The sequence below is a fragment of the Gouania willdenowi genome, chromosome 11, assembly GCF_900634775.1.
Source record: "Gouania willdenowi chromosome 11, fGouWil2.1, whole genome shotgun sequence".
Lineage (NCBI taxonomy): Eukaryota > Metazoa > Chordata > Actinopteri > Blenniiformes > Gobiesocidae > Gouania > Gouania willdenowi.
This window is the reverse complement of record NC_041054.1, coordinates 18898462-18915262: the sequence shown is the minus strand read 5'-3', so window position 1 is coordinate 18915262 and position 16801 is coordinate 18898462. Positions and strand designations below refer to the sequence as shown.

At 37.9% G+C, this 16801-nt stretch overlaps 1 protein-coding gene across 3 annotated transcripts in view; it reads left to right on the top strand.

The window, feature by feature from the left end:
- The window catches only part of fhod3a (formin homology 2 domain containing 3a), a 113477-nt gene extending 97206 nt beyond the window's left edge, over positions 1-16271 (top strand). For 2 of the 3 annotated variants that reach the window (XM_028461955.1, XM_028461953.1), the window contains 8 exons: positions 3653-3772; positions 4730-4891; positions 8409-8599; positions 8685-8889; positions 9974-9997; positions 12447-12651; positions 13411-13575; positions 15278-16271. In XM_028461955.1, the coding sequence (XP_028317756.1) occupies positions 3653-3772; positions 4730-4891; positions 8409-8599; positions 8685-8889; positions 9974-9997; positions 12447-12651; positions 13411-13575; positions 15278-15360 (1155 nt within the window). In that variant the 3' untranslated portion in view covers positions 15361-16271. The remainder of the gene's footprint in view (positions 1-3652; positions 3773-4729; positions 4892-8408; positions 8600-8684; positions 8890-9973; positions 9998-12446; positions 12652-13410; positions 13576-15277) is intronic. The other variant, XM_028461954.1, reaches the window with a different exon arrangement.
- Positions 16272-16801: the final 530 nt, after the last annotated feature.

Here is a 16801-nt window from a genome sequence, read left to right as displayed (position 1 = left end):
CTCTTTGATTTTTTTTACCTACTAAATATTGAACATTGTTCAAAATTTACACTACGGGTTAGTTTACCCTACTGATAATGTGTTGTTGCCATAGTAACACCTAACTAACAAAGTGAAAGGCCAATACTTTGAACAAATTTAACCCATTGAGTGCAATTCAATGAGTTAAATACCGTAATTTACGAATTATAAACCGCTACTTTTTTCTCACACTTTGAACCCTGAGGCTTAAACAATGACGCGGCTAAATTGTGGATTTGTCTCAGTTTTATAAGCTTCATGCCGCCACAAAAATGAGCTCCGTCACATTAGACCAGGTGGAACAATGAAATTGTTAACATTTAAATCGTTCTTGCTCTCACTGAATCATTCTGATCACTCATTTTGTCATGATGCACACAGCCTCGTCATAGCAACGACGTGGAGAAATGTTGTCAGAGAGAGAGAGAGCGAGCGAGCGCCCGCTGCAGCATCAGCATGGATGAAGTAAAAGTCAACCAGTTTGTAATAGAAAGATAAACAGCATAAAGTTGTTAAATCACCACGTTAGGTTTGTTCAGCATTGATCGGTGCTCTGGACTCTGAGGCTGATGGAGACGACGGACAGACGGAGCGGACATCAGAACAGCCTGGATCCAGGCTCTTCTGATCTCCGCTCCGTCTATAGTAAAAGTCAGCCAGTTTGTAATAGTATCATAACAGCATGAAGTTGGCAAATCACCACGTTGGATTTGTTCAGAAGCGATCGCATCCGTTTCTGACTCAGAGTCCGACTCGCTGTAAATGGACTGATATGTAGACGTGGGGCAGTGAGGAGGAGACTTCATGTAGTAAAGGAAACTTATCTGTTTAAACACGAACATTTCTCTGCAACTTAACTGGAGTACAGCAGCCCGCCTACCTGTCCGTTCTGATTGGCCAAGTTGTCTGAAGGGCTCCCTCATCAGCCAATAGGGTGCGGCCTATGTTTACATCCGACATTTGTGTTTTCTTAGAAAATTGCTAAATTATTTTAACACAGCCAATAAAACAGTGCGCTTTATAGCCCGGAAATGACGGTATTCCTTTTATAAATCAGTGGTTTTGTTAATTTTACATTAAGGATGTTCTTTGTGCTATGCATGCAAACTGTAGGTTTTAGTCCAGTCGTTGCATGCTGTGTGTTTGTGCTGCTTTGTGGCATGGAAAGGCTGAGATAAAGGATGGATGTTTTTTTTTTTAAAAAAAACCTCTTGCTGAGAGGATCAAACTGCGCTCATTACCAAATGCCAAATTGAACAAAAGAAATAAAAGCAGACTTAATAAATCAAAAACAGTCTTGTTCTAATGGATCTGTACCCAAGAGGCTTTGCAAAATGTGCACAACACGTGTGTGCGCGTGTGTGTGTGTTTTCTATTCCCATCAGTAAGGATCAACTTCCCCTCGGTGCAAACATCCGCAAAACAACAACATAACTACGACATCACATCATAAGCAAATATGCCTGCTTATTAGCAAAGCCCTGTTCTCCTCCTCCCCCTCCTCCTGGTTTGTCTGAGCAGAGATCAGATCCAGGAGGAAAGGTTCAAAGTGTGGCTGTAAACTTTACGACTTCCAGCAGGATGTAGTTGTCTGGGAGGAACGAGTCCTCAGCGAGGCAGAGCGTTCTTGACCCAGATCACAGGATAAAATAAAGGGCAACACATCATGAACGAATGCACAGTTACTGTCGTGCACAAAAAAACAAGAAGAAGAAGATGATTTGTGCAACCCCGTAACAGCTTTTATAGCAAGGAGTGAACTTCTTACCATGTGTGCATAAATGAAAGCAGATGATGTGCACCTGCTCACTGCTGACTACATGGTCTACTACTATGGGCTGAGATCTGTGCCACTAGAAACTGAATTTGAATAGTTGGTATTGAATTTGAAAGTTACAACTTGAAGTTGAATTTACTATTTTGAAACTGAATTTTTATTATTATTTTTCTGTAAAAAAAAAGTTTTGTTCTTCGTACATTCCAAAAATTCCATATATTTCTGCTTCTCAAATTCAGATTCACTGCAGCAGTTCAATGTCACTACACTTTATTATATCTATATATATATATATATATATATATATATATACATCCCTGAAAAAACTCCAGACTAGTAAATTTGCATGGAAGTTACGTTTAGACTTAATAATTTATTGTTTTATTTTGAAGTGTGTTTATCTTCACCTGTGTATGTATATAATTATGTTTATGTGCATATATGCTTTTTTCCCTCACAACTACATTTTATGTCCCATTGCCCCAGATTTATCAGTTTTTGTTTACAGACTAACCATTTGTTGATATATTCAACCCTGATGTGCCTCTGCACTGATTTATATTTTTATATTTATATATATATATATATATATATATTTTTTTTTTTTTTTTTTTTTTTTTTTGCATGTCCAACTCATATGGGTGCCCTGATGCACCTTATTTGTTGATTTGCAATATTTTGTTTTTTGTTTTCCTTTATCTTACGCCCTTTTGTTTTGTTTTTTGTTCTTTGTTAGAAGTTAAGTTTATTATCATCATTGAGATCAATATTTGTATCTATGGTAGGGATGTAACGATTCACTCAACTCCCGATACGATTCGATTCACGATGCTGGTTCATGATACGATTCTCTCACGATTTATTTTACAAAATGGGACTGTAAAAAAATGACTGAAAAATATTCCTTTATTTTTGGGGGAAAAAAACTATACTGTTTGCCTTTTATTTTTCATTGTCAAAGGAATCCCTTGATAAACTATTCAAAACAATGCAATTTAACTAAAAATAAATCTTGAATGAAATAAATAAAGGAATAATACAAATGAAGAAGAAGCCTATTAATTTAAATTCTGGTCCTATAGTAAACAATGCAAAACTGCATAATAGTTCTTTTTAAAAGTGCAAATGAAAATGTATTTTGTGCCTTAACAATTGCACTTTAAAAAAAAAAAAAAGTAATTTCACTGTATTTAGGTCAGATATTTGTTTGGACCAGCAGAGGGCGCTGGTAACCCAGTGGTCGGTTGGCATGCAGATATTCTTGCAGTGAAGAAGAGATGCTATGCTAGCAAACAGAGCTAATAGAAAAACTTGACTTTTACAGATATTCACGTAATATTACAGATATTTTTTGGTGCTAAAGGGGTAATGAATCATTTATGAACATGTTTAAAAGTAGATGGCAGCCAGAAAGAAAATATTAGCAGATTCCACCCGCCGCCAACACTTCTGGATTAAAAAAAGTTAAAAGTACTGCGATTCAATTTTCACACTATCGATGTGAATCGTGATACCTATGAATCAACTGCCTTACGATTAACCATTACATCCCTAATCTATGGTCACACCTTCAATGGGACGTAAAGGATTTTTTTGTAGACGTAAACCGGAATTGTGTCTCTGTGTAGTGTAATTGAATTATGTTCAGTGAATCTGAATTTGAAAAGCAGAAATATATTGAATATTTTGGAATGTAGTGTTTCAAAACAGTACATTCAATTTCAAGTTATTACTTTCAAATTCAATACCAACTATTGAAATTCAGTTTCTCGTGGCAAAAATCTCAGCCCATATTCTTCTGTCAGTCACCTTATTGTATTTGTGTATTTATGTGTGTGTGTATGTGTTTTCCAGGAGGTTGCTGAGCCACTGCAAGATCTGAAAGAAGGAATGGACCAACTGGAGAAGAACAAAACTTTACGCTACATTCTCTCCACGCTGCTCTCGATAGGAAACTTCCTGAACAGCACAAACGTGAGTCCTGACATCACACGTTCAAATATCGTGCAACAGAAGAGCGTTACCTTAAAGCAGTGCTTCTCAAAGTGAGTGGTATCAGTGGATAGGCCTGGTCCTCCCGAGTCCAGAAATATGCCTCTCATGAAGGTAGAGTCTGATTTTGGCCCGTTGGCGGGGAAACGCACATTTTTTGGAAACTGTAAAAAAAAAACCTTCCAAAAATTGAACTGGGGGTGAGTAGAGGAGCTCAGGAGACGAGATGAGACACGATATTGGGTTCACGAAAACGAGACGGGACGAGAGTTTAAGAAAACTACAATGACAATACTGTATATATGACTGGACGAACAGACTTTTATTTAACCAAGTTGCACATGCATGATAACTCTTTACATGCATGATGTAAGCATGAGCTTTTAATAAATTTCTTCTGCCGCAAATTGAAGCTAAAACAAAAATTTATAAAAGTTAAAATATTTTACATTTCCTTCTTTTTTTTCAAGTGCAAACAAAATTATGTGCAAAACCAAACCAAAGTCAATACAGAGTGCAAATAGTGCAAACAGAGCCTGACCAAGTATGTCATTAACAACATGCAGCAACTACACAGCCATGTTCTTTTAACTGTTAATAAACTTTTTCTTCCACAAATTGAAACTCGAACTATAATTTTCTCCTCTCGCGAGACAGACTTTTAACGCACTAGTCACACCCTTAGTGATTAGTGTAATTTAGTTTTTGATTTATTTTGAAACATGATGTTAATTGTTCCCTGTTAGTTCAATACATTTGAAAATGTGTTATTTGGCAGGATTTTTTTTTGGGCAATGGCAGGTGGGATTTGAAAGTTCACCTTAAGTCAAAGTGGGGAACACCCAAAAAAAGTGACTTTAATGGACTGTTAATGCCAACACTCGTGCTTAGATATTTTTGGATGACTGACGCATCGTTGTCTCATGTTTGTGTGTTTAGGCAAAAGGCTTCGAGCTGACGTATCTGGAGAAGGTTCCAGAAGTGAAGGACACGGTCCATAAACAGTCTCTGCTCCATCACGCCTGCTCATCAGTGGTGGAAAACTTCCCTCACAGCACCGACCTCTACTCGGAGATTGGAGCCATCACACGTTCTGCAAAAGTACGCCTCACATGCACCAGTTAGATTTAACGTATGATAGAAACCCTAAAAAACAGCAAAGTCTGTGCATTTAGTTTTATATTTCCTGAAATATTGAATTTTAAACAGAGAAAGTTTGTTTTCGGAGCCTGGTGGACTTATAGAAGGATAGTGGTGGTCCAGATCTGTGGGCGTGCACTGTAGCTGTTCCCACTCATCGTTCTTGAAGCCAAAATACGGCACTTAGGGGCGCTTCCATCGTTCAAATTTGACGTCATTTGGAACATCATTCTGAAGTCTGTCCAGTCGGGTCTGGCAGGAGGAGCCCTGGTAACATGCCCCACCCATTTAGTGTATTGCCCTGATGACTTACGCAGCCCAGCTACGCCAAGAACTTAAGTGTCTTTCCCGCTGGAAATTCGACCAACAGCGGGGTTTATGACCTATACTGCAGCCAGTCAGCAGGGGGAGCTCTAAAAATAAAAGCTTCCCTTCCATTCTTTTTACAGTTTATGGTCTATATGTGTCTCAAATATGTAAACTAATGTATGTATTGTATAGCATCACCTAGTGCCTATTTAAGATAAATGTAAGTATTTAAAGCTGCTGGAGATGATAACTGTTTGTTTTTTAACACAGATAGAGACTCAGGGGTGGAGTCACTAAGATCTGAAATAAAGGGTGGTAAACCAGTTGCTTCCCTAAATCCTTTAGTGATGCGGTTTCCTCACCTGCTGCGCGGAATTCACTAAGATTGAAGCAATGCTTAGTGCACGTTCAGAGCTGGTGCAGACCGCCCTTATTTAAATGAGCGTTTTGTACGTGTTGAACATGGAGGATGAACATGAGTTGGTGTTGGAGGTGTTAGTAGAAGAAACAAATAACAAAATGGATGAATTACAGCAGATAGATACATAAATAGATATTCTTTATTCATCCTGCAGTGGAGAAATGTGCGTGGATGTGACTGTAAGTGAAGGATAGGCGCATGCGCGCGGCCGATTGCGTGCGTTTGTGTGAGACAGTGATCCACGGAGGAGAGATGTGCATATGTGTGTGCGGCTGATTACTTCTGTGAGACAGTGACCTGCGGAAGAGAGATGGACGCACATCCAGCTTTCTCTCTCTGTCTCACACACACACAAAACTAAAACATTTTTTTTTATTTTTTATTTTTTTATCTCCACTGTGTTTTCTGTCCACATTTACAGCAGCAGTGATCGTTGCGTGTGTGTTTGCACCTGCTTTTTCATACTAAAACTATCACCTCAAACAGTTCCAGATTTCATGAATGGCATTGCTCCCCCTGCATACATTTTTTTTTGCATTTCCTCCTCCCATATTTTTGCTCCCCCTGGGAGATCCGCTTACTATGCATATTCATTTTGGGGAAATGCACTAAATGGATTGAGGGCGCATTGGGAATTGCAGCAGCGCACTCCTGATACCCTGGGCTTTTAGAATAGAATAGAATAGAATTGGATAGCCTTTTATTATCATTACATAACATGTAATGAGATAGAGCTCCCCATAAAAATACAAACATAAGAATAAACAATGTATATACAATATAAATAGATTTAAAAAAAGTTCACATACACTCATATCAGTATTAACATAATACTGTGCCAGCGTATTGCATAAAAACTATTGCACTTTGCCCAGTATATTGCACCAGTCAGATAATATTGCATAACAGTGTATGGTATTGTAGATTTAGTGCATATGAGAGTTCAGAGTGGTTATGCCTTTCGGAAAGAAACTGTTCTTGAGTCTGTTTGTTCTAGCTTTGATACATCTGTAGCGCCTACCAGAGGGCAACAGGTTGAACATGTGGAAACCAGGGTGTGAACTGTCCTTGATGATGCTATGTGCTCGGTTGAGGCAGCGTGAGGTGTAGATGTCCGTCAGGGAGGGGAGAGGGCAGCCAACAATCCTTTGAGCCGTTTTTATTACCCTCTGAAGCCTCCTCCTATCTGCCTCAGTGCAGCTCCCGTACCATACAGTTATACAGTACGTGATTTTTACTCCTTATTAGCACGTTTTAATACCACTAAATCTTTAGTGAATCCACCCCACAGTGTATTCCTCATAGATCAATAAATCAAAGGTTTTTCTTCCGGAAAAAGTGAGAATTTACTCACAAACAAATGTTAAAGATTGAAATAGCCGCTCGCAAGTTTCTTTTTCACTGCTTTCGCAAACAATGGGTTTGTTGTTGACAAATGATGTGACCTAAACTTTGGAAAAGTTTCATGCATTGTGGGATTTTCAGTCCCTGAGAAGAATGCAAAGATGGCACCAAAGTGAGGAAATTGTCTTTAAGAAGTGTTCTTACTTCATTCTTAGTGTGATTGGCATTGTGTATTGCAATCCCTGTTGCATGAAGTCACTCCATGAGACATTACATTTCGGGCATGTTCAGTGTTTCTGTGGAACACCACTATACTATATCAACATCTGAAAGTTGTCACAATGCGTGTTTGTGAGCACGTTGGCATCAGTAGTGGATTGGTTCTCAACAGCACCAATTTTCGGCACTTTTGTGTGGTAATGAATGGTATATAATAAAATCTCAAGATGTCCCATTTTACCATATTTGTTTCTCATAATAACGATAATAATAATAACAAACTTTAACAAATGCATCAGAACAACTTTCAACTGTTTGTATTGTAGCAACATTTGTTTCACAGATTTCTTCATCATAAAAAACTCTTAACTACAACTACACATTTTTTTTTTTTTTTTCTTTTTTTTTTAGTAATGCACAAATTAAAAATGCAAGTATTTCACGTGCATTTTATGCACACAGCTCTCTCGTTTACCCTTTTTCGGCCAAAAGAACTGAGTTTCCGTTCTGTTCCATTACTAGTGCCGGAGCTTTGTTGGTTCTAATCATGATTTTACGTGAATCGGTACCAGGTAGTACCGAAGGAATTTGGTTGGTAAAAATGCCTAGTATTGGATGAGAATTAAATACGGGTACAGTTTACACAGCTTTACATAGCAAAGTGTTTAAGTCAGTGTTTTTCAACCTTGGGGTCGTGACCCCATGTGGGGTTGCCTGACATGTCTAGTATTTGATAAATGAAAAAAAACAACTACTGATTAAAAATACATTATTATTATTATTATATTATTATTATTACTATTTTATACTTTCTCAAATATGAATATAGTTCAAATAAAAGCAGCATAAAAATGTCTGAATTGGCACATCTTGTCACTTTGTGCACTATAATCCTGACTACTCTGTATTCGTAACACAGTATAACAAACATGAATTAAAAACTATTTTTAAGAAGGAAAAAAATGATTTTGGGGTCGCCAGACATTTCTGATATGGAAATTGGGTAATGATCCAAAAAAGCTTGGGAACAACTGGTTTAAGTAGCAAAGTGTCGACAACGAGCTTATTTTAGGATTATCATGTTTGACATCCAGATTATTTAAAATCTGAATAAAAACACAGACAGAGCACGCTTTCTGTGTTTTTCGTTTATCTTCTGTTGTGTGTTAACGTCTCTTCCACCAGGTGGATTTCGACCAGCTGCAGGAGAACTTGTGTCAGATGGAACGGCGTTGCAAAGCCTCATGGGACCACCTGAAGGTCATCGCCAAGCACGAGATGAAGCCGCAGCTGAAGCAGAAGATGTCCGACTTCCTCAAAGACTGCGCCGAAAGAATCATCATCCTTAAGATCGTCCACCGCAGGATCATCAACAGGTAGGAGGTCCAGCTGAGACTCTGCAGTCGGCGGAGGAAACGTCTTTTTTTCATCGCCTCGTCATCACCATCACCACTTCTGCAGGTTCCACTCGTTCCTGCTGTTCCTCGGCCATCCGGCCTATAGCGTGAGGGAGATCAGCGTGCACAGGTTCAGTAAAATCCTCAGCGAGTTTGCACTGGAGTACCGGACCACCAGAGACCGAGTGCTGCAGCAGAAGCAGAAACGTGCGGATCATCGAGAACGCAACAAAACGCGGGGAAAGATGATCATGGACGTGAACTCTCCTGTAAGCTCTCACACACACACACACACACACACACACACACACACACACACACACGCACACACACACACACACACGCACACACACTCACACTCCAGGGTTGGGGTCAATTACGTCTTTAATTATCCATGTACAATTACAACTCAATTACGATTATGTGACGCCATTTTTTCCAATTACAATTATTTTTCCCCTTAAAGTAAATTACAATTACTGTACGTTCTCAATTACAAAAGTTCAATTACAATTAATCTCAATTACTGAGCCTGAAACAAATAACCTAATAAAAGTTAACCTTCCTCTTGTGTTAGCTTTCTGTTAGCATCTCTAATGATAACTGGTCCTAAATCAGCTTTAAAATACACTAAAAACAAATATCTATCATCTAATTTTTTTCCTATTTATTGATTACCTTGTTAGGCTTCCTAATCAATGAAAATATAGATTTTAATGTTTTTGGTGTGGGCGTCTGAGCTTTTTTTGTTAGTACACCCCTAGATTTCAAATTTTTTAAAATAGTAATATGTGGGAAAGTTTGATTTGAAACATATTTTAATAATTGTTCACTACATATTTGTAGAACTGTACATAGAACTGTAACAGGGTTGCCCCATTTTGTGGTAAATTTACATGTATAACGTTTTATAGGATTTTCATGACAATTACAATTACAAAGTCAATTATCTAAACTCAATTACAATTACGACAGCAGCAGATTTTTTTTTAATTACAATTACAATTTCAATTAATTATCAATTACGTCATTACAATTATAATTGACCCCAACCCTGCATAGAACTGTATCATGGTTCCACAGGTTTGTGTTTAATGAAATTGTAAATTACAGTTTTTATAGGATTTCCATGACAATTACAAAGTCTGAACTCAATTACCAATTTCAATAACGATTAAAACAGCAACAGATTTTTCAATTGCAATTGCAATTATTATTACGTCCTAATTGTAATTATATCAATTACTCGATTACAATTATAATTGACCCTGACACACACACACACGTTTTCTCTCTTCTTTTCCACGTCTCTCTGCTCTTCCTCTGACTGACACTCTTTGTTTTCCTCTGTAGTCTGATGATGAAGAGGAGCGGGAGGTATTAGTGTGTGCCAATCTGCTCGCGTGTGTGTGTGTGTGTGTGTGTGCATGACTTCTTTAATAAATCACATACTCTGGTTTGGTTTCCATATTCATGTCTGACTAAACCAATCATCCAATCAGTGAGTCGGCATGTTTTAATGTTGATTAAAGGGAATCTGTAGTTAAAATGTATTTAACAAAAAATGTGTTTAATAATTTACTACCAATAAACTAAATATATGCACCTTTTTTATTAAAAAAAAAAACACATTAAAAGGACTTTCTAGAACGATTTTATATCTTTGGGGACAAACTATGGAGAGTCGCCATTTTGGTCAGGATATGACGCACGTTTGTTGATCGACGTTGGCCTGTCGCTTTAAATAAATGGTGCATTGTAGGAGGTAGGCATAATAGGTCTGCTTACATTGTGGGAAGTGTAGTTTTTCTGTTGGCTTTTGGCGCAAAGTAGGCCTAACGAACAGGTAAGTTCTCCTGATGGTTTGTCATTTAGTGAAATAAGAGGTGCGGTCAGTGCCATTACACCCAGAAACGTAGTAGTGATCTGAATAATGAATATGTTCACAAGTTGCACTGAGACTTTCTGTGAAGAAATTAAGTAACTTTGGCTTTGTGCCCATTAGCTTAGACCATTACCTTAGACCATTCACTTTGGCCATTAGCTTAGCCTATTGGCTTAGCCCATTAGTCTATCCCATTAGCTTAGCCTATTGGCTTAGCCCATTAGTTTATCCCATTAGCTTAGCCCATTATCTTAGGCCATTGGCTTAGACCATTGGCTTAGACCATTAGCTTAGCCCAGTAGTTTATCCCATTAGCTTAGTCCATTGGCTTAGACCATTCACTTTGGCCATTAGCTTAGCCTATTGGCTTAGCCCATTAGTCTATCCCATTAGCTTAGCCCATTAGCTTAGCCTATTGGCTTAGCCCATTAGTTTATCCCATTAGCTTAGCCCATTAGCTTAGGCCATTGGCTTAGACCATTAGCTTAGCCCAGTAGTTTATCCCATTAGCTTAGTCCATTGGCTTAGACCATTAGCTTAGCCCAGTAGTTTATCCCATTAGCTTAGTCCATTGGCTTAGACCATTAGTTTAGACCAGGGGTGTCCAATTCCGGTCTTCGAGGGCCACTATCCAGCATGTTTTAGATGTTTCCCTCTTCCAACACACCTGATTCAAATGATCAACTCCTCATCCAGCTCTGTAGAAGCCTGATAACGATCCTAATCATTTTAATCAGGTGTGTTGGAAGAGGGAAACATCTAAAACATGCTGGATAGTGGCCCTCGAGGACCGGAATTGGACACCCCTGGTTTAGCCCATTAGTTTATCCCATTAGCTTAGCCCATTGGCTTAGACCATTAGCTTAGCCCATTAGCTTAGCCCATTAGCTTTGCCCATTAGCTTTGCCCATTAGCTTAGCCCACAGATCCCTTTCATTGCAGCTCAGCTTGAAGCAGTCCTCGCATATCACCAAATTTTGTCCGAACAGAAAAGTTTTGTGTGTATCACGTACCGATGTTATGGAGCCAACCTCTGGATAACTCAGACTTAGTGTCGTTATGTGGCTTAAAGATACAAAAGTAATGTTTCTGTGGGTTTTTTTATCTTGTTGTTATAGCAACCATTAGCTTTACACTGTAGACCAGAGCAGGACCCACAAAAATGTGATTGTCTGATCCGAGGGCAATGTTATCGTTTAGAAAAATGACCAATCTGAGCATTAATACAGGAAAAAAACAAAGGGTTTTGTCTTTGTTGTCTTTTTCCATGGGTTTTCTTGGTGTTTTTTTGAGTTTTTAGACATTTTGTGTGTTTTTGAATTTGTTTTTGTCTATTTTCTTGTCAATATGGCAAATTTTTATCACCTTTTTGTGTATTTTTCTGTCATTTTGTGCAATTTTGTTGGCATTTTGTTTGTCTTTAAAGTCCTTTTGTTTATGTTGTTGTTTTTGTAGTCATTTTGTGTTTAAGCGGTTTCATTAGTGTGTCTTTGTTATCATTTTGTGAATTTTTGTTGACTATTTGTGAATTTTGCTGTAGTTTTCTGTGTTTCTGGAGATTTGTGTGTTATGTTGGGCTTCATATAACTTCCAACTTCATAAATTACAATTATGTTTTGGGGACCGCACCAAATATGACCGAGGGCCGCATGTGGCCCCTGGGCTGCCAGTTGCCTGATGACTGCTGTAGACCAACAGGAATCAACGAACGTGCATCATATCCTGTCCAAAACTGCGTCTCCCCATAGTTTAAGCCGCATTGTATAAAGTCATTCTAAAAAGTTCTTTTATTGTGTTTTTTTTTTTAACAAAAAGGTGCACATATTTAGTTTATTGGTAATACATTCAACACATTTTTTGGTCCATACTTTTCCACTTCAGCTACCCTTTAATTGGGTGTTATTGGGGCTGGTGTGTGATCCTCTGTGCTGTGTGTCTCAGAGTGGTCGCAGGGGTTCCACCAGCACCAGCGCTCCCGGTGAGAGCGTGGACAGCACGCAGCCTCAGGGTTTGAGTCACGCAGAGGACGCCGCAGAGCATGAACACATGAAGGCCATGCTGAGGACCAGCCTCGGTGGCAGCGATAAGGAAAGCAGCGCAGTGCCCGGATTACGGACACGCACCAGATCCAGGCCCGGACGGGGAGGTGAGCCTGAGCCAGACAGTGGACACAGAAGTCTAAAAATTATCACTTGAGTTAAAACCAGAAGTGAAAGTAACAGATTACAATTACTCACGTTACTGTAATTGAGTTTTTTTATGGGTACTTTTACTTTTTTGTACTTTTAATTGTACTTAAGTATGTTTTAAAAGAAGTAAAGTAATAAGTTACATTTCTACACCCAACCATTACTGAGTAAATTATTATTTTTTGTTTTAAATTGATTAACGGACATTGTGAAACTACAAAAAATAAAATTACCAGACAACAATTAAATGCATCACATCATAGCCGACCAATCAGATTAAACGTAATGCACTGCACCAGAACACCATTGCATGCCGGTTATTATTATTTTATATGTTATTATGTTTTATTATTTATTTAATTATTATTTTGTATTTATTATATATGTATTAATTTTATTATTATTATTATTTCTTTTTAAATAGTTTATATAATTATTATTATTTATCATTGATTTCAGCCTGAGAGTTTTTTTTATTATGAATTGAATTAATTGGTGGTATTTTATAAAAAATAAATAAATAAAAATTGCACTTTTTGACAAATCTTTTATTTTATACAATTTTTTTTTTTTTAAATTAAGTTCAAATTGTGTAATATTTGGTCTGTTCCTTTTTAAGTTTATACATGAGATGTTTACTGTATGCAAGTGGGGTGTGAAAGTAACTTTTATTTTGAGTATTATTTAGTTAAAACCTAGTCGTGTGTTTGACGCAGGGCGCAGCATGCAGGCGTGGACGCCGCCCGTCGAGGACACACAGATCTGCGGAGACGAGGCAGCGGATGAAATAATGGAGCGAATCGTCCGATCGGCCACTCAGGGGCCAGGAACCAGAGCCCAGCCCAGAGAGAGGAGGAGGTCCAGGGCCAACCGTAAATCACGTACGGCTGTCTGAGCACACTCAACATTTCAGTGGCAACATAGAAAAACTAATGTGGAAATCTTACTTTTTCACCTTTCGTGTTCCCAACCTTTTCTGGAAGGTGATGTCAATAATTTTTTTATAACCCAAAGACTTTTTTTTTCTTCCGAGAATTCATTTTTGATCATGTTTGTAATACTGTATTAGAAATACAGTTGTGTCAGCTTAGATATATGTTTTTTATTTAACTACATATATTTGACAAAGTGAAAGTATAAAATACAGTTGTTTAAGATTTTGTGTTTTAATTTTGAAAAAATAATAATGTCAAATTGACTTTTTTTTCAGTTACTAGACTTTTCAGGGGACCCAATCTAAACTCCAGGCAACCCCACATGGGGTCCCGACCCCACATGGGGTCCCGACCCCACGGTTTAAAAACGCTGCTTTCACGACATCTTAATTTAAACTTTACTGGCTTTATGACAAGAGTTAAATATTTTCTATGTGAAGTTCTTGTAGTTTGTGTTATTTCACTTTAAATCGACGAAATGGTAAAACAAATACATTTTAAACTAATCATTTTTCTTAAATTGATTAAATATTAAAATATTATTTCTGCATTTTTATGTCATTAAAATGTTACTTTTCCTTTTTTGTTTTTCTCTGTCATATGACCCATGCGTATTTAATTTACCGTAACCATGGCAACAATAAATAAAAAATTGCCAAGCAACAATTACATTTTTAACCAAATACAGTTAGTATTCATCATCTAAGTTCCTATTTTCTCATTTTATGTAATAATTAAGGTAATCCTATTTTCATGAAAAAGACTTAATAAACTAATTTATTTGGTTTTTAAGCACATTTTCATTTCATTGAAAGTTAAAAATGCACAGCTTCTCTAGCCGCTTTTTATAAGCATTTCAAATTAAAGGCTCAGGGGCTAAATCTTGCCTGCCAGAGCATCTAATTTGGGCTGTGGGATGATTTTCTCAAAATTAATATTAATTTTTTTTAAAAAAAAGCATTTTTATAAATTAAATAAGAATTTCACTCCTTGTGCCTATGTTCATATTTACCGATGTATATGACTACTGACAAATCAAAAAGAATCTGAAACGTTACTGTTTTCCTTCTTAAATGAGCAAACTTAGATTCTTTAATGGGTCACTTTTTCAGACTTTAGCTTCCTTTTGCCAATGAATACCCCTTTTTTCCTATTTTTTGTAAGTTTGACCCTTATTCAATTTTTGGGGCCACTTTTTAATCCAAGTAAGCTAACTTTTGTCCATTAAATACCACTCGTTTCAGTTTTTCCCTACATTTTGCCTTTTTTTTTGAGCAACATTTTTGTCTTTTTTCACTATTGTTTGCCACATTTCGCTCATTAAAACTACCCTTTGCCATTACATACCACCTGGTTCCTCTTTATTTGCCCATTTTTTTGCCATTCTTGACTGCTTTTGGCCCATTTTAGTCACTTTTCACTTTTTTCTTACCATGTTTTTGTCACTTTTGGACCATTTTTGGCCACCTGTAACCATGTCTGCCTTCACTCGCTCATAAAAAAAAAAAAAAAAAACACGTAGCGGACCGGCCCGGCCCGGCCCACCGGGACAATGCCCAGTATGCCAGATGGCAAGTCCACTCCTGAATCCAAGCGTTGATTAATGACCATATAATAACAATGTGTCTCTCTCTGTGTCTCCTGTCAGTGAGGCGGACTCTGAAAAACGGTCTCACACCAGAGGAGGCGTTGGCTTTAGGCCTGACGGACTCTCCAGATGGGCAAATGTAACGTCCACTACTTCAGCGTGGTGTTTGAACTCTGAACCTGCTGCTCTGACCTGATGACGTCCCCGAGTGAAGAAGAATCTGCATCCTTCCTGGTGTTTTCTACGGAGTCGCATCAGGACCGATGCTTGCAATTTGGGAAATAAACCGACATAGGCTGAATTCTGTGCACACTGAATTGTAAAATGTTTGTATTTATAAAAGACAGATTTTTAAAGGTCTAATTCATCCAGAGGGAGATTGGCTTCTTTCTGCAGCTGTGATGTCACCATATTTCAATGATCTAAGCTGTGAAATGTAATGAATGGAGAAGCCCAATGGGTCGTGCTAACAGAGTGGCTTATGAAGCGTTTGCCTGTATGAGAAACCCTTTTTGCAGCAGCAGCAGCAGCTGCGTGGGTGATAAAAATGACAGGTGTGAGGCACTGATTTCCAACATCGCGAAAGGTTTTCAAACCGAGTGCCTTTCAATGAAGAAAAAAAATAGGGACAATGCTGGATGTTTTTTTTTTTTTTTAAATTCTCATCTATGAAGTGTTGCCGTTTTCAGTATTTATTTACAAAGCTCTGACATCGTGCACCTTAAACCACCTCAGCATTCTCTCATGCTGGATCGAACAATGACAAAAACATAAAAAGAAGTTTTGTTTTGTTTTTTATCTCAAAGGAAGCGTCTGTATATTGTACAAAAAAAACAAGATAAATATGGATTTTTCATAGAAATTAAACACTATTTTGAAGGACTTGCAGATTGTTCTGCATCAAATGTGTAAATGAATGTCGGCTGCCAGTTACTAAATCCTTCAGTCCTACTGTGTGCATGTTTAGTGCGGTTTGTGTTGTTTTATTTTTGTAATAGACGGTACAAAAAAAGGGTATTTCTGTGAATTGTAATAAAGTAAACTTTTAAGATAATGCTGTTGTGACAGAAAGCTGTTATTTTTGACTGGATTTGAACAATTCCTGTAAACTTGTGGTCACTTTGTGGTTTGTTTGGACTTGAACCGGTTGATGGAGACAAAGTCACAACCGACATCTGACAAATAAAAGAAATCTGACCCTGTCGGCTGATTTTGATGAAGTGGATTCTTGTCATTGTTTTCTGACACACAAACAAACTTACACTTTTAATCTGTGACACCAATCTGCTGTCACACCTGTTCATTTTGGAACCAAGGGCACATTAATTGCCATCTCTAGATAAAAGCAAGGGAGCTCTGTTCATGCCATGAGACTTTCAACATGGCTGCTGCTTGGTTCAAGGTTGTGCAACGTGGAATTTGTTTGGACTGCAATGATACCATTAGGAAATGATTTCAGAAAATGCCGTTGCCGTAGCCACGTGCACGCCAGAGCCAATCACTGGAAAGCCCACCCCCGCGCCCCACCTCCTGGCCTCAGTACTCGGTGTGTGGACTTATACCAGCCGCACGGAGGAATCAAAG